The sequence below is a fragment of the Capra hircus genome, chromosome 2 (assembly GCF_001704415.2).
Source record: "Capra hircus breed San Clemente chromosome 2, ASM170441v1, whole genome shotgun sequence".
Taxonomy (NCBI): Eukaryota; Metazoa; Chordata; class Mammalia; order Artiodactyla; family Bovidae; genus Capra; species Capra hircus.
In genome coordinates this window covers 13,585,694-13,612,491 of record NC_030809.1, presented here as the reverse complement: position 1 = coordinate 13,612,491, position 26,798 = coordinate 13,585,694, and the positions used below count along the sequence as shown (strand labels likewise).

At 41.0% G+C, this 26,798-nt stretch overlaps 1 protein-coding gene across 1 annotated transcript; it reads left to right on the top strand.

The window, feature by feature from the left end:
- SNRNP40 (small nuclear ribonucleoprotein U5 subunit 40) lies at positions 47-24,776 on the top strand. The gene is made up of 10 exons (XM_005676735.3): positions 47-284; positions 3,163-3,292; positions 4,878-4,971; positions 6,495-6,660; positions 7,703-7,825; positions 16,114-16,234; positions 18,452-18,534; positions 19,612-19,673; positions 23,630-23,733; positions 24,265-24,776. Exons 1-10 carry the CDS (start codon positions 141-143, stop codon positions 24,312-24,314), a joined length of 1,077 nt encoding a protein of 358 aa, XP_005676792.2. The 5' UTR covers positions 47-140; the 3' UTR covers positions 24,315-24,776.

The window sequence follows — 26,798 nt, the reverse complement described above, 5'->3', positions numbered from 1 at the left end:
GCGGTGCTGAGAGGTATATTGGAAGTCGATTGGGTTCTATCGGCCGGAAGTTCTACGGGAAAGACTAAGTCCGAGCCAATCGTGAGGTACCTGAGGGGGTCGGCGCGGTCAGTGGCGGCCTGAGGAGAGCGGCTGCCGCCATGATAGAACAGCAGAAGCGTAAGGGCCCAGAGTTGCCACTGGTCCCAGTCAAGCGGCAGCGACATGAATTACTGTTGGGAGCGGCAGGGTCGGGCCCTGGAGCTGGGCAGCAGCAGGCGGCGCCGGGAGCTTTGCTGCAAGCGGTGAGTATAAGGAGCAGGCGGCCTTCGGCCCTCAGCTCATCTTCCTCTCTCCTCAGCACCTGGTGATCCTGCGCGGCCCTTAACCCGCACTCCCGGCCGGAGCGGGACTCTCTCTCCTAGGAGTTAAAGCGGAAAAACACGGTAAAAGCGGCGTACACCCGGCGATTCTCCCTGCGTTTCTCCATTTGACGCGCGTTTTCAGCGTCTTGACCGCCCTGTGAGGAGGTGTTAGAATTAAGAATTGAGGATCTTGAGCTAAAAACCGAGACCAGGGTTTTGACTTCTTAAATGTTCCGGGGATCCAGTGTAGAATAAACGATAAATTTCAGAAAACTTGGAAGATTGGATGGATGAATGAATGAATGAATGAGGAAAGGGGGGAAATGAATGCCTCTGGCTCGTTTTGGGGACTTGGGAAACTTGCTTTTCCCATTGTTTCTCTGCACTGGTATTAGTAATAACCAAAGAATAGTTACCATCCGTTGAGCCCTTGTGCTGTGTAAATGAAAACTGCATTAATCTCGGTAACTTCCCAAGAGTTAGGAAATATTATTATCCTAATTTGTAGACGGGAAAACAAAGTTATATAGTAAGTGATAGGACTTCCCTCATAGCTCAGCTGGTAGAGTCTCCCTGCAATGCAGGAGACCTGGGTTTGATTCCTGGGTCAGAAGATCCGTGGAGAAGGAAATGGCAACCCACTCCAGTATTCTTGCCTGGAGAATCCCATGGACAGAGGAGGCTGGTAGGCTACAGTCAGTGAGGTCGCAAGAATCAGACATGACTTAGTGACTAAACCGCCAGGAACAGCTTTTAAACTCAGAATCCATGCTCTTAACTACATTTCCTGTAAAACTGAGGTAGTGATCACACCTCTGCTTCTATCCTGTTAGGCTCAGCTGACAAAATATATGTCTTCCCGCCCCCCACAACTCCTCAACTAGCTGGTTAGCAAATGTTGACACCACCCTCAAACTATATCCAGACTCACTACCGCTTCTTCCACCTTCCAGCTTCTTTGGTGGCTCAGACAGTAAAGAGTCTGTCTGCAATGGGGGAGACCCAGGTTCAGTCCCTGGGTTGGGAAGATACCCTGGAGAAGGAAATGGCAACCCACTCCTTTTTTCTTGCCTGGGAAATCTCATGGACAGTGGAGCCTGGCGGGCTACAGTTGATGGGGTCACAAAGAGTTGGACATGACTGAGTGAGTGACTAACACTTTCTACCACTTCCATCACTAGCTCCTGGTTTAAGCCATTAGGGCTTCCCTGTTGGCTCAGAGGTTAAAGCATCTGCCTGCCATGTGGGAGACTTGGGTTTGATCCCTGGGTCGGGAAGATCCCCTAGAGAAGGAAATGGTAACCCACTCCAGTATTCTTGCCTGGAGAATCCCATGGACAGAGAAGCCTGGTAGGCTACAGTCCAGGGGGTCGCAGAGTCGGACACGACTGAGCGACTTCACTTTCCTTTTTTATTTATTTATTTTTTTTTGCGACTTCACTTTCACTTCATTTGTCTCATCTGGCACTATTGCTGTAGGATCCTAATGGAATTCCTGTTTCTGTTTATGGATGCTCAGTCTATTCCCAAACCAGTAGCCAGAGGAATCCTTCTAAACATAAGATCATATTACCCCCTGCTGAAAACTTCCCATGTTTTTCACGTCAGTCAGAGTAAAACTGAAATCTTGGCAATCTTTTGCCCTCTTTCACTTGATCTCTCTGATCTACCAATTTTCCATTGCTCACCTTTCTCCAGTCACAGTGGCTTCCATGCTCCTGCTACAAAGTCTTTGCATTTGCTGTGCTCTCTGCTGAAATACTCTTCTTCCAAGTGTCCACATGGTTTATATACTCAGCTCTTCCCAATCTCTGCTCAGATAACACTTTTCCACTTTCCTGACCAGCCCATTTTAAATTGCCATACCTTGTGCTCATCTACATTGCTGCTCTGTTTTTCTCCATAACACATGCCACTGTCTATATGTTTTACTTGTTTCTGCTCACCCTCCCTCTTTTCTGTCCTTCCCACTAGAACACAAGCTTCATTTTTTATTTTGTTCAGTACTGTTTCCTAAGTGCCTGGGACGGTACCTGACACAGTATTTCCTGAGTAAATGAGTAAGCTGGAAACTAAGGAGATTTGCAGATTGTTAATAGTGTGCTTCTGTCTGGCAAGAATATCAGCCTGGGTTTCTTTGAATTGCCCGCGACTGCAACTGGTCCAAGACCATAATCAAAACTACTTTCTTCAATAACCTGTACCCTGCAGGGTTGTTGGAAACATTCGTTCAATCATTCATTCATTAAACGAACTAGAGACTGGGAAACAGTGTCATGTTACACTGGTAAGGTTCCTGCACTACAGAGCCTTTCTCATGGCAGAGCAGGGGAGACTAACTAAACAAATACATAAGAAACGTAATTTCAGATAGTGATAAGTTCTTTGAGGGAAAAAAGTAGTGTTGACCAAATGCAAAAGAGAGGTAGGGTGCTGCTTGGGCTTGAGTGTTCCAGGAACAACTTTCTGGAGAGAAAGCACTGGAAAGGAACCACACACAGAAAGATCTCAGGGAAGAGGCTTCCAGTCGGGGACAACAAAAGATCCTGAGGCAGAAGTAAGTTTAACATGTTTGAGCAATTAAAATCTGGCAGTGGGAGAGCAAGTGAAGAAAGAGAGTTAGTGTAACATACATTGGAAACTTCAGCAACAGAGTATCAAATTGGAGGCATAAGTTATATGAGAAGAGTTGCTGTTCTCTAAATCAAGAGAAATACACTCCATCGTTTCCATCGTCTTTGCCCTGTACTCCCGGTTCCCCAACTTTTCGGTCTCCTTTGTATGTAATGACTACACTATACTTCTCTCATTTGTTCAGGGTCCTCCAAGATGTTCCTCCCTTCAAGCCCCAATCATGCTTCTCTCAGGACATGAAGGGGAAGTTTATTGCTGCAAATTTCACCCCAATGGATCCACCTTAGCATCTGCAGGATTTGACCGATTGATATGTAAGGCATAATTTTTGAATCTGGAGTAATTGCTGTCTGCCAAATACTGATTATTTTTTAAAACTTTCAGTGCTATAAAAGGTATCAGTCTAAATTGGTCACATAACAAACTGTGTGGCTAATATGCTAAAACAGAGTCATGAAAATAATGAATGATTTTGGATGTAGAACTTAGGGTCCATGTGGTAAATACAGTAGGAGTTATATCACCTGCTGGAAAGTGAGTTGCTCTAGTTTGGGAATTTCCTCTTCGCGGAGGCAAATCTTGAGCCGATTTAGCAAACGTAAACTTTAAGATCTACACTTTAAGGCTAATGAGAGTAAGGAGGAGAGAGAGGTTTTTCCCCAAAGATATGAGTCTCTCTTGATCCATGCTAGGCCTGGTGGCTCAGACAGTAAAGCGTCTGCCTACAGTGCAGGAGACCCGGGTTCAATCCCTGGGTCAGGAAGATCTCCTGGAGAAGGAAATGGCAACCCACTCCAGTATTCTTGCCTGGAAAATCCCATGGACAGAGAAGCCTGGTAGGCTACAGGCCATGGGGTCACAAAGAGTCAGACACAACTGAGCGACTTCACTTCGCTTCACTTGATCCATAGCCTCAGAATCTTAGCATTCAGGAAGGAAGGAGGAAATCCTAACATGGCAACTCACTTGGATAATGTACTTGTCTCTTATTTGGATCTGCTACCAGATTCTCAGCTTCTAGTCAGGAACACCCATTTGGGGAAAATAAGTAGAAATCATATTGAAGAAGTCATGAGAAAAAGCAAAAGAGAAGGTAACAAGCATCTGACACTTCTTCCTCTGGCAGCATTTGCCGCATTGTGAAATGAAATGGGTCCTTTGACTCCGTTCTTTTAACTGTGCCTCAGGGTGAATGATGTCTGTTTTGATTTCAGTTTCTAGTTCTGTGTTCCTTAAACTTACTGGTGGCCAAGTCTCTGGAAGGCTTAGGTATCTTGGCTGAACATACTTTAACTACTGATATATTTAATTTCATCAAACAAACTAGAAGCAGGTTTATCAGCAGGAAAATAACTCTTAAGTAACTTACTATGTATATAGTGTTCCTTAATAATACTTATCAAACTTCACTCTGTGTTGGACCAAGCCCCCTAAAAATTGGAGCTGTCTCTATTCATTTACCTTATTTTACCCCAGCACTTGGAATAGGTATTTAGTACACGTACACCAAGTAAACGTAGTATAAAGTCATTGCCATGTGACCTTCAAGTCAGTTGCAGCTTCCAAAGTTTCCCATAAGTACCATCATTTTGCAGTCTGCTTCTACTCATAGGAGACAACTAGCTGTGAGTGCCAACTTTTTAAAAGTATGGAAGAAAAATTAGGATTTAAAAAATTATATCCATTATCTAAAATGTTTTTATCTTATGAAATGTGAAAATGCTGCATTATTTTTGTTCTAATGTAAAGAAGATTGATGTTGCTGATAGAATTAATGGTGTTTCAAAGGAGTGTAATTTCAGAACTGTTGTTCTAGTGAATTCTCAAGTACCCTTTCCATGGCCAGTAATAGTTTTATTTTGCCTAGTAATGTTCACAGAACCCCTGTCTCCCTAACAGTGTTGTGGAATGTCTATGGTGACTGTGATAACTATGCTACATTGAAGGGACACAGTGGAGCAGTGATGGAACTTCATTATAACACAGACGGCAGGTGAGTATTTTGCATCGTGGATGACAGCTGCTTCTTATATTAATTCTTCTTGGCATCCTTTCATATTGCATCCCTGAGTTTTCTCTTAGGAGATTGTGCTATCAAAAATTACTGCATTTTGAACAACCACTTTATCATCCTATCACTGTCACCCCAAGTAAGGTGTTTATTGTTCCATATGAAAGTCATTCAGTCACATCTGATTCTGTGCGACCACGTGGTCTGTACAGTTCATGGAATTCTCCAAGCCAGAATACTGGAATGGGTAGCTGTTCCCTTCTCTAGGGGATCTTCCCAACCCAGAGATCGAACCCAGGTCTCCCGCATTGTAGATGGATTCTTTACTGTCTGAGCCACCAGGGAAGCCCATTGTTCCATGTATGTATTTATAATATCTATCTAACATTTCAACAGCCAGCAAACTTTTTCTTTTTTAAGACATAAAATGTAATTTCCTTCTGTAGAAATTAATTACTTTTTATTATAAAAGTAATGAAACAATCTGTTTCAAGAAAACTAAAAAAAAAGGGGGGGCAGGAAAATGACAAAATACACCACATTTTTACCATTCCAAAGATAATCACTGTTAATATTATGGTATATTTTTCTCAAGATTTTTTCCTAATCAAAACAGTTTGATTTTTATGTATGTGTTAGAACTGCTTGTGTAAGTTCCCTGGCAGTCCAGTGTTTAGGACTCAGCGCTTTCGCTGCCATGGCCCAGGTGCAATCCTGGTTGGGGAACTAAGGTCCTGTAAGCCACACAGTCAAAAAAAAAAGAGCTCTTATACAATACAACCTTGTCTGTTGTTTTTACCCTTAACATTATTCAACTGTCATTATCCGTTTATTATGACATTTATTATAAATATTTTAACAATTGAATAACTTTATAGTAACCATGCGTTATACGAAAATGTAATTCTACAAAGTTAGTTAATCCCATTCAGTATTTCAGTAACATTTATTGTCTTACAGCTCTTACCTCTAAAAATTTTAGGGTTCCTTGAATAACTAGGTACATAGCCTTCTGTGTAGTTTTCTTGTTTGAGTGAAGAAATCAGTATAAAATCAATCATAACTTAGAAGTCATTCTCAGAGGCAAAATAAAAGCTTTGATTTTTAGAGAAAGAGTTAGATTTACTGAGCCAGGAATTGCTACTATCTGTCTTACTTCTGCAGCAGGGAGTGATTATACATTTTCAAGTGGAAAGATGTGTGAAGTGTAGTATATCACAAAGGAGGGAAAGATTGAGAAGACTGCCGTATTAGATGTACAGTATGTCATGGGGACTGACAAAGGGAAAATTTTTTTTACATTTATTAGAGTAGGCCTTATAATTGGGTCTAGACTGCTATTAGGATTTGGGTACATTGGGTGAGACATTTCCAAAGCAGGTGCCAAACTGTCAGAGCACAGCATGTTAGTGATCTTGAAGACTTGGGTGCATTTTGACAAGTAAGGAAGATAGATTGCTATTCCTTGTCTTCACTTTTTTTTTTTTCTTCCTCTTGCTTTCTAGTATGCTCTTCTCAGCATCCACAGATAAAACTGTGGCGGTGTGGGATAGTGAAACAGGCGAGAGGGTTAAAAGACTGAAGGGGCATACTTCCTTTGTGAATTCCTGTTACCCAGCCAGGAGGGGCCCCCAGCTTGTTTGCACTGGCAGTGACGACGGTACAGTTAAGGTGGGTGTTGTCTGTCTCTGTTGAGGGTTTCTGAGGTGACAAAATGTTACACTTACCTTGTCTTCCCACCTATGCTATACCCTTCTCTCCACAACTTTGTTTCATCAAACATTTCCCAAAACAGACACTCTTTAAAATACACTTCAGATAATAAGCAGTTGAGGTTTGTTTCTTTTTTTATGACTCTGCAGACTGTTACAACCATGTGGAACAGATGTCACTTGGAATAAAGTAGACCACCATCCAAGAATAATTAGATTCTTTACTTAGTGTTTACTGAATTATGTGACTTTAGGTTCACTTTTCTCATCTTCAGTTTCTCAGTCTTTAGTGACAGTAATATACATGTCTTACAAGGATGTTTTGAAATTTCAGTCAGTGTACAAAAAGGTCATTACATGTTGTTTTCAAAGCTGTTGCTGAGTGAGGATGGAGCCAGGGTAAGTTAAAGCACCAGAAAGCCCTCTTACTAGGACGCAGCTGGTTTTTATCCTCAGTATTTACCTAGTTGCTGTAAACTTTAGTTTCTAGAGTTCTGGTGCAATTGATTCTGACAGAGTTTTGCCAGTCTTCTGCTTTTCTAGAGGGACAATCTTTGGGCACTCAGTACTGTGCCGTTTTCATTGATGTAACCTCCTCTCCATATGTGTGTATATATATATTTTTAAATGTAAGTTGTAGCTGAATAATGAATTAAAATCTACAATTTCAAAACACTGGTCTAATATCCTTTGTGCAGAGCAAATGAACTAGTAAACATGGTGAAGATGTCCACTCTAAGGGCATTTAATTAACCACATGTATTCAAACTTTTAACAAAGAAGTCTGGAAATACAACCGAAGTGATTTATTCTACCAGCATTCAGATACGTTGGCAAAATTATAGTCAGTTCTCACCATGTTGATGGGATAATCAGACAAATTTCTGAACAGGGTCCCTTTACAGATGTTTTCACTTCCACAGTCCTTAGATTTATGGGTGTTTCTGTGCAGTTGTTTCTTAGAGTGTCGTTATTATAGACTTTCTTGTCCTCTTTTTCAGCTTTGGGATATCCGCAAGAAAGCGGCCATCCAGACATTTCAGAACACCTACCAAGTTTTAGCTGTGACTTTCAATGATACAAGTGATCAGATTATTTCTGGTGGAATAGACAATGATATCAAGGTATTTTAGATGTTTATGTTCTATTTACTTTTCACCTGTCTCCATTTACAGAAGTAGGTCTTTCCAACTTCTTAACTTTGCACTTTATACCACCTACGTGAAAGATAAATTAGAACGTGTTTTCTTTCTGTCTTGTCTTTATTGACTTCTGTGTCAGGGTTGCATTACAACTTATATGGTCCCTGTCCATCAGGGACCAGGCAATTTATATGAAGTGAGAAGTCCCTGTGTGGGAACTCTGAAAAATGAAGAGTGTAACCTCCATTGCCTTCACTGAGATAGCAGTAAATCAGTTTATGATTCTGTACCGTAATCTCTCCGTGTGTCTTTGTTTTTTAAACTATACAAAAGAAGTTTTGGGGGATCCATAGCTAAGAATGTGAGAAGGTAGTGATGTTGATGAAAAGAAGCAATAGACATCTTAATAGTTTTATACAGCTCAAGCTTTCAAGTAATTGCCTTGGAGTCTAATCTCAGTTCTATTCTCTAATTTTTTGTGGCTTCACACTAGTTCTTTAACTTCTTTCGCCTTCTGTTTTATGTGTGTAGTAGGGGTTAACAATATCTATCGTGTAGAGTTGTCTTGGGCATTAATGAGCCGAATGCAGTAGAGCACCTAGCAGAGTTTCTGGACATGGCAGGTGCCAGTAAGTATGAAATGTGTCCGGGGACGGGGGGGCGACTCAGTTTGTCTCTGCTTTTACTTATTGGCTTGCTTAGGTATTTCAAAGACTTTTACTTACCTTATGCTTTATCATAAGAGTAGTAATTATTGGGTTAATACTCAACTTCTTATGTTGTTTCTACCTAGAAATTGTACTGTAGTCCCATCTCTCCTTGCCTCCTTTGCTGTTACTATGAATGGAATGTCCTTTTATCTACAGGGAGTCCCTTACATGGAAAGATTTCAACCTTTCTTTCCTGTCTCTGGGACCTCATGCTGTCAGTTTTCCCAAATCCTATCCTTTTAACCAACTGTATTGCTTCTTATTAGCATTTCACCATGCTCAGGTCTTCTCTTGGTAGGGGAAAGAGTCTGCCTTCAGTTCCACATTGTCTTGTTATTGCCCTGTCAGTGTTCCCCTTTACAGCCAAGCCTCTTTAAAGATGGTGATAGTGGTTATGATCATAACACTGTTATCATCATCCTCTAACACTTAAGTGTGTCAGGCATTGTTCTCAATACATGCTGTGCGTGTTTGTCCGTAAGTCGTGTCCAACTCTTTTTCGAACCCTGCCAGGCTCCTCGTCCTTGGAATTTTCCAGGCAAGAATGCTGGAGTGGGTTGCCATTTCCTACTCCAGGGGATCTTCCTGATGTAGAGATCAAACACGCATCTCTTGCATCTCCTACATCAGCAGTCGAATTGCTTACCACTGTGCCACCTGTTGTTCTTAGAGCTTTACATTATAATTCTTTTAAGCCTCACAATGGACCTATGAAATAAGTGCTGTTAATGGGCTTCCCAGGGTCGCAAGTAGTCGGATAGGACTGAGCAACTGAGCACACACACAATGCCATTTTACCAATGATTCAAAACCGAGAGTTTGGGCCCAGAGTCTTGCTCTTATTCAGTTCAGTTCAATTTAGTTGCTCAGTCGTGTCCAACTCTTTGCGACCCCATGAATCGCAGCACACCAGGCCTCCCTGTTCATCACCATCTCCCAGAGTTCACTCAGACTCACGTCCATCGAGTCCGTGATGCCATCCAGCCATCTCATCCTTGGTAGTCCCCTTCTCCTCCTGCCCCCAATCCCTCCCAGCATCAGAGTTTTTTCCAATGAGTCAACTCTTCACATGAGGTGGCCAAAGTACTGGAGTTTCAGCTTTAGCATCATTCCTTCCAAAGAAATCCCAGGGTTGATCTCCTTCAGAATGGACTGGTTGGATCTCCTTGCAGTCCAAGGGACTCTCAAGAGTCTTCTTCAATACCACAGTTCAAAAGCATCAATTCTTTGGCGCTCAACTTTCTTCACAGTCCAACTCTCACATCCATACCTGACCACAGGAAAAACCATAGACTTGACTAGACGGACCTTAGTCGGCAAAGTAATGTCTCTGCTTTTGAATATGCTATCTAGGTTGGTCATAACTTTTCTTCCAAGGAGTAAGCGTGTGAGAAATCCCCTGAATATTTTCTACACTCACTGTCTTTAATGCCTTATCTCCCTTTCATTTATCAATTCCATGTCTCCTGACCACTGCTCATCAGTCTGGCTCTGCCTCCATTGTTTTATTGACGCTGTTCTCTTCAAGGTCACCAATGATCTCCCTGTTACTAAATCTAGTAGATCCTTTTAGTCTTTTTTTTTTTTAAACTTGCTCTGACAATATACTTTCCTACCCTTTTCATCAGGCATAGCCATCAGATACCTCTGCAAGCTATTCTGTCTATGCATTTTTTAAATGTCGTTATTTCCCAAGGTTCTTTCCTCAGTTTTCTTATTATATACCTTTCCCTGGGCAATTCCCATCTAATTCTGTGACTGTAATTGTCATTTCTATGCAGATAACTCGATGTTCTCAACCCAGATCTTCAGATCCAGACCCATATATACAGCCAGCTACTCAGCATCCCCATTTGGAGTACCTAAAACTTCACCATTTCCAAAATTCAACTTCTCATCCCTTTTCCACCCTATAACTCTTTGGAGACTATAGTCAGAACGTGGGTGCTTAAGTAGATCACCTTAATAGCAAATGCATTATTTCCCTGAGTGAAATTTGGGAACCCACTATTATTAGAATCATTACAGCTTCTAATACACATGGAGGTGGACTAGTGTTATGTAGCCATGGTAATTTTCATACTTTTAAGTTATTATTATAAAAATGTACATACTGTGAAATTAGATGCTCCCCAGTAGTCTAGTGGTTAGGATTTGATGCACTCCCTATTGTAACCGGGGTTCAGTTCCCAGTCAGGGCAGCCTTTCCCCTGGGCTTCCCAGGTGGCATAGTGGGAAAGAATCCTCCTGCCAGTGCAGCAGACTCAAGAGACCCAGATTCAGTCCCTGGGTCGGGAAGATTTCCTCGAGTAGGAAATGATAACCTGCTCCAGTATTCTTATGCTTATGTAGATTCATGTAACTACCACAGACAGGACCGTCACCCCAAAAAACTTTATAGTACTCTCCTGCATCAAACCCTGTACTCATTCCTAATCCCTACAAACCATTGATCTCTTCCTTGTCCTATAGTTTCTATTCCAGAATATCATATGAATAGAATCATATAACGTATGACCGTCTGAGACTGACTTTTTAAACTATGAGAATTTGATCTTTTCATAACTGTGGGGATAGACAAGCCTAAGAATAATAATCTTGTGCTAGTAAGTCCTTCTTAAACAGTGTGGCTTATTCTGGGCTCTTTGTCAAAACTGTTTTGGGACCTTCTATAAACAAGTATGCGTCCATGACTCAAACAGTAAAGAATCTGCCTGCAATGCAGGAGATCTGGTTTCAGTCCCTGGGTCAAGAAGGTCCCCTGGAGAAGGGAATGGCTACCCACTCCAGTATTCTTGGCTGGACAAGAATTCCATGGACAGAGGAGCCTGGCAGGCTACAGTCCATTGGGTCACAAAGAGTCGAACACAACTGAGTGACTAGCACTTTTAACTTTCATAAATAAATATATTCAGTTGTACTTTAGTTCTGAAGGGACTGAGTTTCTTTTTAGGTTTTGAAGGTTTTCCATGTCTTCTCAGATACATATATGTACCTTCTCTTGGATCAGTTTTTTCCTCACATAGCTAATCTCAGTCTTTGTTGATATATACCAGTTTTGTTGTGAAGTCCAAATTTATCTCAAATATGAGAAATACATAAATAGAGTCCTATGAGTACAGCACTTAATGACTCCTCATCATAGCCTTGTAGGCTTTTTTTTTTTTTTAGCTGAAGTATAGTTGATTTACAATGTTGTGCTAGTTTCTGATATAAAATAGAGTGTTCAGTTATACATATATATTCTTTCTCATAATCTTTCCCATTATGTTATATTACAAGATACTGAATATAGTTCTCTGTGCCATACAGTAAGACCTCATTGTTTATCTGTTTTCTATATAATGTGTCTGTTAGTCACTCTGTCATGTCCAGCTTGCTGCAACCCCATCGACTGTAGCCCAACAGGCTCCTCTGTCCATGGAGTTCTCTAGGCAGGAATATTGAAGTGGGTTTCTATTTCCTCTCCAGGGGATCTTTCCGACCCAGAATTGAACCAGAGTCTCCCACATTGCAGATTCTTTACATCTGAACCACTAGGGAAGCCTGTGGGTTGCCATGCCCTCCTCCAGGGGATCTTCCCAACTCAGGGTTCAAACCCAGGTCTCGCGCATTGCAGGTGGATTCTTTACCAACTGAGCCACCAGGAAAGCCCAAGAGTACTGGAGTGGATAGCCTAGTGGGTTGCCATGCCCTTCTTCCAGGAATCTTCCCGACCCAGGAATCAAATCAGGGTCTCCTGGATTAAAGGTGGAGTCTTTACCAGCTGAACTACCAAGGAAGCATATAGTAGTTTATATCTGCTAATCCCAAACCCCTAATTTATACCTCCCCCATTCCCTCTCTTCTTTGGTAACTATGAGTTTGTTTTCTATGTCTGTGAGTCTGATTTGTAAATAAGGTTATTTGTGGCATAGTTTAGATTCCACACATACGGGATATATATATATACACATAGATATGGCTGGTCCTTTGCCTAGAATCCCTGACATTGGATATTGCCTTGACTGGCTTAGTGTTGTCTTTAAGTATCAGCTCAGACATACCTTTTATTTTTTTCCAGCTGCCCTGGGTCTTCGTTGCTGTGCTCAGGTTTTCTCTAATTGTGGCGAACAGGGCTACTCTTTGTGGTGGTGCCCAGGTTTCTCACTGCGGTGGCTTCTCTGGCTGTGGAGCACAGGCTCTAAAGCGCATGGGCTTCAGGTGTTGTGGCCCAAAGGCAGAATTTCTCTATGGTGTATGGAATCTTCCTGGACCAGGGATCCATCCTGTGTCCCCGGCATGGGCAGGCAATTTATTTAGTATTTTTGGCTGTCCTGGATTTTCATTGCTGCACAGGCTTTTCATATGTATCACTATCACAAATTATGCTGCTGTATGCAGTATATCCAATATATCTGCGTGTAAAGCTTTCCATATTTAATTAATTGCTTAGAATAGATTTCTAGATGAAAATCAGTGTGTTAGCAAATATAAGGATAGTTCATGTTTTAGATTCAGTTGCCAGATTATTTTTTGATAATAGCAGTTAATAAAGATGCTATTTGAAATTAGATTGCTTTAGTTATTTTATTTTGCTCCTGTATAACGAAGGGGTATGCTAGAGAAATGTGAAACCATCCATAGAATTTCAGTCTTCTCCCTATTTAACATCATCCTGTTCTGACATGCTTAGGGATGAGTAACTGTTCTTGGACCCAGAAAGACTCTTAATAGTACTCAGGCCCTCATAAGTTTCTTTTAAAAATCCAAAAGGGAGGGTCCTTTTCCATCAGAAATAGACTCAGGAAATATCAAACCTGAAAGGAACTTTAGACATCTCATTATCTCTCTTATTGTACAGGTGACTAAAGCAAAGCCCTAAAAAGTTAAGTGATTTGGCCAAGATCAAATAGTCTGTGGTAGAGCCAGGACTCTCCAGAGGGCCAGTAGTCTTACAACTCATATTGCTTCTGCTCAATTAACAAGTATCCTTTAAGCAGACAGGGGCTTACCAGTCTTGGGCTTGCTTGACAAATCGTGCACTGCCTTACTACGTTAGGAAGCACTCCTGAAGAGCCTGGTTTTTGTTTGCTTCTGTCTCTCAGAGAGCACTGCCTGTTCTGGGACAGGAGGAACAAATAGAGAATGGAAGCCCCTCATAAAATCTGGAGTGAGCAAATTCTGATTATATTTGTAAACAAACACACAGTTCCTGTTGAGCTCTTGAGATTTTCTTCCTAGGTATAGGATTGTGGAGTCAGAGGGAAATGAATAAAAGAAGAAAATGTGCTTCTACTTGGTGGCTTGAAGATCTGGTTGGCATTTCTTGTAATCTTGAGCTCTAGTCAGAATGGGAGGTCAGTTGGTGATTTATTTTTTTTTAATGTAGTCCCATCTGTGTTCTCATCCTTTCCAATTATTTGGGCCAGAAGGCTCTTTGTAGAATCTGATCAACTCATTCCACTACTCTACCCTTCTGTGGCTCCCCAGTGAGGGAAGTAAAATCCAAGCCAGTCATTCAAAACCTTTCATGAGCTGCCCTTTGCCTGCCCATCACTCAGGCATTGTCTGCTTCCTCTGTGCCCATTTCCCTATAACCCAGCAATTTTTTCATGTCCCTCTGCTTTCATGCATCATCTTTGCCTGGAAATAACCTTCTACTTTGTCTAAATAAAGAAGTACTTCTTGGGAATTCCCTGGCAGTCCACTGGTTAGGATTCCGTGCTCTCACTGCCAAGGACCTGGGTTCAGTCCTTGATCGGGGAACTAAGATCCCACAAACTGTGTGGGATGGCAATAAATCAGTAAATTCTTTTTCCATGCCCTGGTCAAGTGCTTTATTCTTTGTGAAACCTTCCCTTTCTCACTTCCATCCATGTACCATGGCAACATTAATCCCTCTGCCCTCTTGGCTATTGCCCCTTGTGCAGGCCTCTTATCACTTGTTTAGCTCCTTGAGAACAGAACATTTCTTTTATCTCCAACAGTGCCTGCCACAATCACTGAACAGCTGATTAGGACATCTGCAAAATATTTTGCTGAAATTACTGCCCTACTCACTCTTCCTCTGGCAAATCCCAGATACATTTTGGGTATACAAAACAATGTGTGCAGGCCCCAAAGTGGAAAGTCTGGAAATAGCTCCCAAGTGCTGCGAAGGATGATGAATTTATTCTCCTAAAGAGCTAAAGGTTTCAACAATGCCTTCTCTGAAGAGAAGGAACAATGGCTTGAACAAAAAATGTCAGCCACTTCAAGCTTTCCTGATTATTGAGGCAGCAAACATCCTGACACAAAAATGATTGTGTATGAAGTGTGTTGGATTCCACACATGAATGAGTTATTGATGGGGAAAGTGGAGTTGTCTGCCGTATGTATTGCTTTGACAAACTCATTTCTAGATGAGGAAGGTGCCTTGCTTAAAGGGACAGCGGAAAATTTGTTTAAGTTAGAAAAACTGTGGCCATGTTAAATCAAATTTGGATGAAATTTTGTATAACAACAGTGACCTTAACAGAACTGCTGTTCTTTTTCTATATGACATTCCAGACCATTTCTATTGCCTTTAATGTATTTCTTTTATGTAATTATAAATAACTGTTTCATATTTTTCTTATTTGCTTAATAATAGTTTATTTATAAACATTTTTGCATTCGATCTTCAGAGTGTTTTTAGGATTTGCTTAATAATAGCAACCAATTAGAGGGCCTGATGTGTACCAGTATTCCATCTGTAATCCTCACAGAAGCCCTAAGAAGTAAATGTTATCCCCATCTTACAGACCAGAAACAGGCTCAGAAGGGTTAGTGGCCCAATAATATAATACATAACTTTTTAAGTTGCAGTGACAGATTCAGTCTGGCCCTAAATCCTCACTCATTCCACTCTGGTCTTCAAACACTAACATAAGCGCTCGTTGTGTTACAGTGTGTGTATGAAACCATTTATTTTTTTCTGTTTGACATTAGGTTATTTTCAGCTGAACTGTATCCCTTACCTTTCCTAACCAGAAAACCATGAACTTACAATTTATTTTTCTTTTAATAAATATGCTTTTCCATCAGATGTATGTGTGTGTATATGTATTATGACATTAAATGAACATTTTTAAACCTCTGTTTTTGCTAATATGCAAATATGTGTTTTGTACATTTTACATGCAATCAAAATGCCGTTTTCAAATGAAGTCATTTAACTGTTTTTATATAGTTGTTTGTAATAGTTTGTTACTAGTTGCAGAGACTCATAGATTGTGTTTTAAAAGCTACTTTGTTTTTTCAATTCCTAATACATTTTGTTATGAATTAAAAATAGCCTCTTTAAATCCTCTTATTTTTTGTTAAACTTAATATTTGGCAGTCATTAGTTTATATTTTTCTAGGCAAACTTAGTAACTTTAACTCTGTTTTTAGAAAGACAGGAGTTTTTCCTTCTTTGATTTTGTGGTAAAGGAGTACTTGGCCCAGAGGCAGATTAAGAAGGGATACCAATTTTCCCAGGCAGTTGACTCTTTAATAACTGTTTCTTTGCTGTTCACAATTTGATTTCTGGGAGTGTCACCTTGTTTTGTTTTGTAGGTCTGGGACCTGCGCCAAAATAAGCTGACCTACACGATGAGAGGTCATGCAGATTCAGTGACTGGCCTGAGTTTAAGTTCTGAAGGCTCTTACCTCTTGTCCAATGCAATGGACAATACAGGTAACTTTGGAAAGGAAAGCTGTCCATGTCAGTCGCTGTAGAACCTAAATAAAATGGGCATTAGGTGCTGGAAATATGTGCTGGGGTAAAAGAGAGTCCAAGGAAAGAGCCCAGGATGGCTTGCAGGTATCCACCAAGGCAATTAGGAAAAAAGATTGTAATAGAAAAAGCTTTAGAAGAGATGGTCAAGAAGCCAGGATGATAGTCCCAAATCTTCCATCTAATCCCTGAACATCTCTACACATAGCATTTGTTCTTTCTGGGCATCAGTTTCTATACTGATAATGTAGACAGTACCAAGCTCAGATGATCAACAGACCTATTGATATCTCAGTTGTATTCTTTCTGCCAGTCTATTTTCCCTCCCTACTCCAAAACCATTGATGTGACAAGAGGTCCTCATTAAAACACCTCAATATTCTGGATTTACACTAAGATATTTGTTCTTTCTTCACTTGTTTTTGAGTTGTTGGGTGGGAAGATATGTTTTCCATAGCACAAAAGGAAGATGACATCTTGGATTAAATGCTTAATATTGGAAGAGTTTGGAAATGCCCCTCTGGTATACTAAAATGTTTTCACTAACATTTTGTAATGAAAATTGTGCCTAACCCTCAAAGTGAAGTGAAAGTCGCTCAGTTGTATCCAACTCTGCAACCCTGTGGACTGTACAGGCCATGGTCCATGGAATTCTCTAGGCGAGAATGCTTGAGTGGGTAGCCTTTCCCTTCTCCAAGGAATCCTCCCAACCCCGGGATTGAACCCAGGTCTCCCACACTGCAGGCAAATTCTTTACCAGCTGAGCCACAAGGGAAGCCCAAGAACTGGAGTGGGTAGCCTATCCTTTCTGCAGGGGATCTTCCCAACCCAGGAATCAAACCAGGATCTCCTGCTTTGCAGGCAGATTCTTTTCCAACTGAGCTGTCAGGGAAGCCTAGCACTCAAGGAGTGCTCAATAAGTACTTGCTGAATGAATGAACATCCTTGCCTTCTGGCTGTATTCTCAGCTGAATAGCAAACTTCCATGTGTAGTTTCACCTTTTTATGCCTGTTTGACTGCAAGGATTGTTGGCTTTTTTCCCATACTCCAGTAAAATGATATCACTCAAATTTCACTGTACAGTTAGCTTTAGTTAACAATGGCTGTGGCCACTGCTTACTGTGGGTATTTATATCCTATTTCAGTAGATTTTTGATTGTCTAATTCTAGCATTGTTTGTTAAAAGGAAAGATTAAAAAAAAGAAAAAAAGTGAAGTCACTCAGTCGTGTCCGCTCTTTGTGACCCCATGGACTGTAGCCTACCAAGCTCCTCCGTCCATGGGATTTTCCAGGCAAGAATACTGGAGTGGGTATATCATTTCCTTCTCCGGGGGATCTTCCCAACTCAAGGATTGAACCTGGGTCTCCCTCATTATAGGCAGACGCTTTACCGTCTGAGCCACCAGGGAAGTCACTAAAAGGAGGGTGAGATTCCCTAAATGGTTTTTAAAGTAAGAATAAGAATTTCTTATAGGTATATAATAAAAATTACAAATTCTTTTTATTATTTATCACTGCCAATCTTAAAGCCTTTTCATGTATCATCTTATTTGACCTTTAAAATATTTTTTTTAAAAAGAGCAAGTGGCATTCTCATTTTACAAAGACACCCAAAGCACAGAGAATCTCACTGTTTTCCTGATATTTCACCCGTATATATATAGCAGAGCTAGAACTGGATTCAAAGTTCACTTTTTCTATATTGGCCTTGTTTACAGTTAAACTGTCAGATTTTCTTGTGAGCATAATTGGAAAAGCTTAGTCCCAAGTTTGATTTTTATAGACTGATTGTCACAGTAGTCAGTGGTATTTAGATTGTCATGTTGAAACTTTGCTAGATGTGACTCAGGATTGGCAGAGGCATCATTTGCAAAATGTTTTGTTGAAATCAGTATCACACTCAACTACTTTCTGTTGCAAATACCCAGCAGTGTGTTTGACATTTTCCCTTCCTACCTTCTCAGTTTTCCTCTGTGTCTTTAGTCCCTATGAATGAAACTTGGATGCATTTCATTCCCATTAGTAAAAGAAAAAAGGCTTATCAAGTAGCATTGTACCACGTTGGTCTTTCTCCACCCAGGAAATAGCATCTGTCATTGACATGATACTGATTTCAGCTGGGTTCTCAGGAGGCCACTGTTTGATAACTGTTTTGTTTTGTTTGTTTGAATTTGCAGTGCGGGTCTGGGATGTCCGGCCATTTGCTCCCAAAGAGCGGTGTGTGAAGATATTTCAAGGAAATGTGCACAACTTTGAAAAGGTGAGTTCTGCATGGCAGAGGAATTTTACTGTTTGATTCAAAGAAACATTTATGATGATGCTAAGGATATAGAGATTAATAGCTCTACTTAGAAGGAGCAGCATTCTGGTAACACTTTTGTCCATCAAAACTGCTCTTGCCAGAAATAAACTGACAGCAGCATAGGCAAGGAGGCAATCACATAGGCATACAGTGATGGAGTCCTTCTCAAATTTAGGATTTCCCACTTCAACAAGATGCTTCTGTCTTCTTATTCTTTGGGAACTTTGACTCTCACAGGTCAGTGTTCCATATGGGACTTGGACTCCCATGGCTGCTACCCAGATGACCTCCCTCACCCTCCCAGTGACCAGCTATTAGAGTCCTCAGATACATCCCTTCCCTCAGTAAGAACCACAGGCCAAGCTCTGAGAGACAAATTTTTCCTAAACTCTCAGATGAGCTCTTCAAAGCAGCTTTTCCTCCAGACATTTTGTTAATATAGACTAATGTTTTCCTTTTGAGAACCCATTAAGTTTCAGTTTCACTGAATCTTTTATTTGATTTCAAAATCAAAGAATTTTATTTAAAGATAAATCAAATTTTATCTTTTGTTAGAATTGATTTTATTTTCCTTCAAGATAAACAAAAAATTTAATTAGCATCCAGATAAATGAGCAAAAGAAGCCCCCATTAGTAGGCAGAACAAAATTTTACAGCCAGGTCCACTGTTAATTTACTGTAAATTAAGCAGTTTGGGTTTGAAATATATCAAAATAGGCTGTCTTGGGCCACAGAATATAAGACAATTGTTGATTATATGTTGCAGAGAATACTTAAAACTCTGCTCAAAGGAGGATTTCTCTAGCAGTCCAGTGGTTAAGACTCCGCACTTCCACTGAGGGGAGCACAGGTCCATTCCCTGGTCAAGGAACTAAGATCCTGCAGGCCATGCAGCACAGCCCAAAAAAACCAGAAAACAAAAAACTGTACTTAAGAATTTAAAATCTCTTAGTGATGCTATAATCTAATAGAGAGGGGTACATACATTTGGTACATTATTGTATTCATTGGATTCCTACCTGTTCATCATTATAGAATCTTCTGAGATGTTCTTGGTCACCTGATGGAAGCAAGATAGCAGCTGGCTCAGCTGACAGGTAAGGATTACTGGACATGAGGTAAAGAATGATGTAACTATGCAGGTATCTTCTCATGTTTAATACATTAAGTGCCGGTACCAAGCCAGAGCAAACATTGAGTCATAGCTGTACTCAGAGATGAAGCTGTACGTAGTGCAGTCTGAAGGGTTTAAAGATCACGTGGACAAATACATCGTTTCTACCCTCTTTGGATACATTTTAAACCTGGAAGGTATACAGTTTTTTTTTGTTTGTTAGATTGCCTTTGCCAGTGAAATAAAATTCAGACTCCTAATCTGGCTCCAGTTCTCTTCATGAGATCCTTCTGCCATGCTTTAGTTCATTCACAGACATGTTGTATTATTACGTACTCCTCCCCCACCATCAGTCACCACAGTGCTTCACTCACATGGAACTTCTCCTGTTCTTACATCCCTTCTGCCTCCTCCATTATCCAGACTCCTATATTTTCCTAGTAATCTACCTATATTGTATCTACAAACTTACCTGGCCCTCTCTCTCTCTCCCTTACCTGTTGGGCATTACTAATTGCTCTTTGTCTGGGTTGTAATCACATTATATACACCTAACCTTTATTAGCAGTCATTGCATCTTACAGTAAGACAAATATGGTGGGGCAACCCCTACTAAATTATTTGCTCCTAGAGATCAGGGAATGAATCTTACTCATCTCTGAATCCAGGGAAGTGCTTGACCTAGTCTAAACAATATTGCATGAATGAATTCCTAGCTCAAAGATGGTCAGATTTTGTCCTGCATATCAGCTCAGCTATTAGTAATAGCCGACTGTGTTGAGGATGATTCAGAGCTGGATCTGAGTTCAGTGAGAAAAGTGTCAAGATTGCTTGGTGAGGGTGTGGCAGAATGCAGGCTAGATATTTTCTAACCCTGAGCTGAATCAGTTTAAACTGCCTGAGGAATTAAATGATGAATGAGAAACAGAGAAGGTAGAGAATTCTTCAGTGAGATGCTATTTTATTTGGTATGCCTACGGTGACCTTATTTGGGAGGGAATCATGTTGAATAGGGATATTCAAGTGCCCCAGGCTTTTGGGCCACAGTGTGGGATGGTAAATAATGACAAGGCCCTGGGGACTTACCTGGAGGCCCAGTGACTAAGACTCTGCTCCCAAAGCAGGAGGCCGGGGTTCGATCCCTGGTCGGGGAACTGGACCCCACATGCCACAACTAAAGATCCCTCATGTCACAACTGAGACCTGGCGCAGCCAGATAAATAACTATTTTACTTAAAAAAAGAATGATGAGGCACTCGGATGGCAGACTCTGGTGGGAAACGTTGTTAGCCCTCTTCTGCTTAACCCCAACTTAGAGATTTTCCTGCTACTCAATGAAAACAGGCATCATCTTATAAGCAGTAAGCCTTTCCCAGGATAGCTTGGGCTTTCAGCATATTCTGGAGTTTTCTCCTACTTGGGGCTCTAGCACAACCGTAAAGAAGCCTCACTTTGATTTGTCCCACACCCTTCTGACCTGTGAACAATTCTGAATAGAAGATTCCAGAATCCATTTTTTCCCCTTGGCATGTTTAACGCCAGGGGAAAATGGGTGAATATTTGAGTATTTTATGGCAGGGGAAAGGACCCAGGTAAAACTGTGCCACATTGCTGGTTTGAGTCCTGGTGGTTTAGCAGGTTACCTTGAAGAGAGGATCTAAAGGATTTTCAGTTGCCAGGTTTCTAAAGAAGACCTTGAAAAACAGGTCCACGGCTCAGATGTCTTACATTCTGACAGAGTAAGAACCATTCTGTGTATTTGTACATGATTTTCAGCAGAGATGTATCTTTCCTGTGTGATTAAGCTTTTAAATGATATCTACCTAGCTATTCTGAGCAGTTTGTTTCTGACACTGGCTCTTTCTAGCTTTTGGTGTCCTCTCTTCCCTCTTTCCCTCCCCACCGTTCCTTTAAACCTTGCATGTGGAAGCATGGCTCTGGTCTAGGGAAAAGCCTGTCTGTCTACCTGCTGAGGGTTGGCCACATTTCACAGGCCACCTCACCAATTAGCCTCAAGTCAACAAGCGCTCTGTTACATAAGGAGCCTGATTCCTGCCGAATGTTGCCATCCCAGAATAAGGAGAGGATAAGGCCCCTCTAATTTTAGCATCTAATTGGCAGCCATGGAAAGTGAGGCCTTAAAGTAAACCCTTGGAGATCTGGGCTTCTGCTGGCTTTTATATGCCTGGATAATGTATCCTTCTCAGAAAACTGCTTTTCAGCTTGGCCTGAATTTGGCAAATTTCTCCTCGCTACTTGGAATTCACCTAGCTCCTCCTGTTCAGATTTTAAACCTTTCAAGAGTTCCTATCAAGGACCATGATGAGATCACTGGTCAGTCTCTGCTGTGAGTGATTTATTCAGCGTATTGATTTCATGTGATTGTGTTTTGATAACAATTTATTCATCATAACAATAGCTATCATTAATTCTGTGTACTGGGTACTTTGCATACATTATTTCGTTATTTCTCTCAACCAAGCGGTGATATCAGCATTGTCTCCATCATTACTCCATCATATGTCTAAGAAAAGAGGCCCTCAGAGAAGTTAGATAAATGTCTAAAGGCTACTTAGCTATTAAATAGTTGAATTGAGACTTGAACCCAGAGCTTAACATACTTTTTCACTATGCCACCTAGCCTTAGCTGGATTAATGAGGACAGTTACTGTGTGTGACAAGACACTAGGAAAAACCTGAGCATTAGAGCCAAGGAGTCTGTAGACAGACAGGGTTCCCTCTCTTCCACTTTGCATGGAGTTTTTATTTAGTTCCTATGGAGCCTAAACCTTGTGAGCTACACTGTAATTAAGAAGTTCTTTTTTTTTTTCCCTTCATTTTAAACTAAAAATGTAATGTTCAGAACTAGGCATTTTATAATCATGTACTGATGAGTATACCCTTTTAGGTGTTAATTGAACAAAACAAATATGTGAATAATTGGTATAACCTGTTTGAAAATCATCATCCTTTTAAATGTACCAGCATATTTTCTTTGCATGGTCATGTGAAGATAACATCTGTTTATTTTACTTTCAGCTTAAAATGACCCAAATAAGGCTGAAGGTCAAAGAAACTTATTTTGGCAGGGGTAGAGGGAGTAAGAAGTGGCAAGGGATGCAAGGCATTTGAAGGTAGTAAGAGAAAGGAGAATACTGGAATATATATTAATAATTTTAATTCTTCCACTGAGCCACTGGTGAACTGTGTAACCTTGGAGAAGTCACTGTACCTTAGTTTTCTTTTCTGTAGAATAAGTTTAGACTAGTTAATATCTATTGGCCCCTTCCCATGCTAGAATTCAGTATTTTTCTGCCCATGAATTCAGTGCAAGATCTGGATCGAGTGTATATTTGGGTTTAAGACATTCCTGGGTACATATGAAATTAACTACACCCTAATTATATTGGGTGCTCTTTTTTATTAAAAATATTTACTTATTTATGGCCGCAACAGGTCTTAGTTGCGGCCCTCCGGATCTTTCACTGTCGCATGTGGGCTTCTTTCTAGTGGTGGCACGCAGGCTCAGTAGCAGCAGCATATGGGATCTTAGTTGCCTGACCAGGAATTGAGCCCATGGTCCCGGCATTGGACAGTGGATTCTTAACCACTGGACCACCAGGGAAGTCTTTAAAGATTTCTGTGTGGGAGCTGTAGGAAGAACCATTTGTCTGTCTTCTCTGTGATCTTTCCTACTTCAGAAGCTTGTATTGGAAAATACCAATAATTTAACTATTCCTGTTTCTCCACTCAGTTACTCATGGGCAGGATCCATGCCTTATTTGTAATCTATATTCCTAGTTTCTAAACATCAGAGCACAGTTCAATAAGTATGGAGTGACTAAATAAAAGGTTGCTTCCACTTCCCTTAAAAAGCCATACTTCTTCCTTAGCTTCAGTTCCAGGATGGCTTAGCCTTACTCTTCATGATATTTGCAGGTTTGTCTACGTCTGGGATACCACAAGCAGGAGGATTTTGTATAAACTACCGGGCCACGCTGGCTCCATCAATGAAGTGGCTTTCCATCCCGATGAACCCATCAGTAAGTCTGTCCTGACTGGAGTTTACTTGCTTCAGGTCTATGATCCAGTGATATAATTGGATAAAAGAATGATGTTTCTTAATGTTCAGATATAAACCGGAACTTAACTTACCTTTTATTGGCTAGCTAAGCTAAATAATGGGACTTGAATTTCTGAGAAAATATAACTTTTTCCAGGGCTATGAATAACAAGCAGAAGCACATTTACAAAATGACTAGCATAGACATTGATTCTTCTCTTCTAGAATGACTCAGATCTTTTTCTTAAGGCTTGACTGGCAAGGAAAATCAAGATTTAGACCCTGATAATATATTTCCTATAGCACGGTCCACCCTCATGATTTTGAAAGAATTCAGATTGAAAAGCCAAGCTATAGTTTCCTGTGAATGGTGATTAGGAGGAAGGGAATGTAAGCTAAATCCAGTTGCTCTTTTATACCAAAATTGCCTCTTGACATAAGAGTCCTTAAACACCAAGTCTCCTTGAGCCTTCATTACTTCCAGTTATCTTCTCTGTTCTCTTCACCTCAGTTCTCTCAGCGTCCAGTGACAAGAGACTGTATATGGGGGAGATTCAGTGAAGATATGGAATGGAAGACTCCAGAAGACTGCTTGACCCTGAGACCTCAAACAGCATAAGTGGCACCAAATGATGTCCAAGCCAGCATCCTCCCTTCAGATGAAGATTGTTAGTAGCAAGAAATGAGGAGGAGGTAGCCATGTTCCAAACCACCAGTGTCCCAGTTCACCAGGATGACTAAGGCACGCTTCCAGTGGCCTCTTAAAACCACCTGCCCGATTTTAGAGATTGTTCTATTTTTTTCCTCTTTTTTTTTTTTAAGTAAGGTTTCTTCAAAAGGACAGACATTGGTTGGTTCATCGTTTCCTGTTTCCTAATCTAGGCTGAAGACAGGGAATGTGACTGAAATGTATTTGTCGGGGGTTTTTGTTTGTTTGTTTTTTTAGTTCAATAACTTGTATATTTTCTTTCTTTGTTTCTCTGACTCATTTTGTATTAAAAGCCAACTAGATGCCTTTTTACAGGAGCCATGTGGATTGAATTTTTGCTGTCTTTTCTCTGAAGCTTGATCACTGTAAATCTGAGAGCATGGTGTGACCAGGGGATACATACAATCCACTTAAACTTCCGAGAAGTTGAACATGGTTTGTGTCTACATTGCCAGAAGCACTTTTCTGAGCAGCAGTCCCTACCCTCAGGTTTCCTAAAGTGGGCAGATTTGCAGCATTCTCAGCCAGTAGCGATAGCGTTGGCTGGAACGGCTCAATTCAAAAAGAATGTGAGAGGACCTCCCTGGTGATCCAGTGGTTAAGAATTTGTCTTGCAATGCAAGGGATACTGATTCCATCCCTGGTCTGGGAGGATCCCACTTGCCACAAAGCAGCTAAGCCCGTGCACCACAACTGCTGAAACCCACACGCTTAGAGCCCGTTCTCCACAACAAGAGAAGCCACCACAGTGAGAAGCCAGTGCACCACAGCTGGAGAGTAGCCCCCGCTCTCTGCAACTAGAGAAGGCCTGCATGTAGCAACCAAGACCCAGTGCAGCCAAAATAAATAAGTCTTTTCTAAAAATTGGTCCTACTGAGCCATGACATTGTCTAAGACTTAGTTACTTTCTGCCCCCACGGCAGATTACTGCTGTCTCTGGACTGTGGGGTGACTGTGCCCAGCATACAAAAGCCAGCACTAATGCAGCCCATCTGGCACTGGGGACTAGAGTCTTCTTTTCTGAATCTCCTGTCTCAATATAGAGGTCTTCACACCTCCAGCCTGTTGTGAAAATGTTTGGTTTTATACTTTTAGCTCACAAACTGAATCATCTATTTATCTTAAGTTAGAAAGAGGATGGGGGGTTTTTTGGGATCTTAGTTCCCCAACCAGGGGTTGAACTCATGCCCCCCTGCAGTGGAAGCACAGTGTCTTAACCACTGAACCACCAGGCAAGTCCAAGAAAGAGGATAGTTTTAAGTGAGCATATGTTCAAGATTTAACTTGTTAATGAAGCAACCAGCAGGGTGATAAACCTGTCAAACCAATTACTTCTAATACAGAGAATAAAGTACACTGAAAACAGAAACCACTTTCCCAGGTATGTTAGAAACATTGGGGCATAAAGATGCCATGCTCAAATGACTTTAGGAACACTTGGTTAAATAAACTGAAACAGGTTTCTTTACTTCAGGAATGCTTAGAACGTTTATTAAGTGTAGAGGGATTGTCAAAAGGAACGGTGACTCAGATTTCAGATGTAAGCAGTAATCGTATGTATGGTCCTGCCTTTTGCCAGAAGAGACTTGGCCAAAGATGGTTTGCAGGCTACTTCTCACACCTCTATCACAATCACAGGTTACTCCCTAATCCCTTATAGATACCTAGTCTACATACCTCAGAATTAGTTCCCTCAACCCACCTTCATCTTTCTTGGCTTGGGATAAAACTTGAACCTTGACAGAGCTCTTTTAAAAGACTACCGATCGCTTGAGAAGTTGGCAGTGATTGGGAAGAACCAAGGCCCTGGAGACTTCAAGGGCTTTCCTCTAACCTTAGCCTCTTCACTCCTCCCAAGAGCCTTCTTCAGAGGCTGGATAGAAGCCATTAGCCGGAAACAGCAGCACCGGTTACAATTTGTGGGGAATAGCCCCTAGCCTGGGGAATAAAGTTTTGAGTGTAAAACATCCCTAGAGGGTGCAAATTGTATTCTCACTTTGGGAGAGAGAAATTGCTCCCAAATGAGTAATGGCATCTCTGGTTTTCAGTTAATTTCCCTTTATGACTTCCACAGTCTCTGGCACTTAATACCATTGGCACTTAAGGAGCCAAATCTTTTTTCACTGGCTGGTTAAATTTTGTGAGCTGAATTGTCAGGGAGGTGGATTTGGACAGGTTAGGGCTCTTAACAGAGTTACTTCTACACAACAAAATTAGAGAGTTATTTGTTTCTCCTGATAGACCTAAAATCTGCTGCTTGTTAATGTCTCAAGGTGTGTGGATAGGAAAGAGAAATAAGAGAAAGCCCTGAGCACTTTGGGGCTGCAGGCAGTTGA

Bases quoted from the DNA above. Each gene is read 5' to 3' on its own strand.
- SNRNP40 (XM_005676735.3), top strand. From the start codon at position 141: ATGATAGAACAGCAGAAGCGTAAGGGCCCAGAGTTGCCACTGGTCCCA. The intron at 4,972-6,494 runs GTGAGTATTTTG...CTTGCTTTCTAG, and splicing joins CATTATAACACAGACGGCAG to TATGCTCTTCTCAGCATCCA. The intron at 16,235-18,451 runs GTAACTTTGGAA...TTGAATTTGCAG, and splicing joins CAATGCAATGGACAATACAG to TGCGGGTCTGGGATGTCCGG.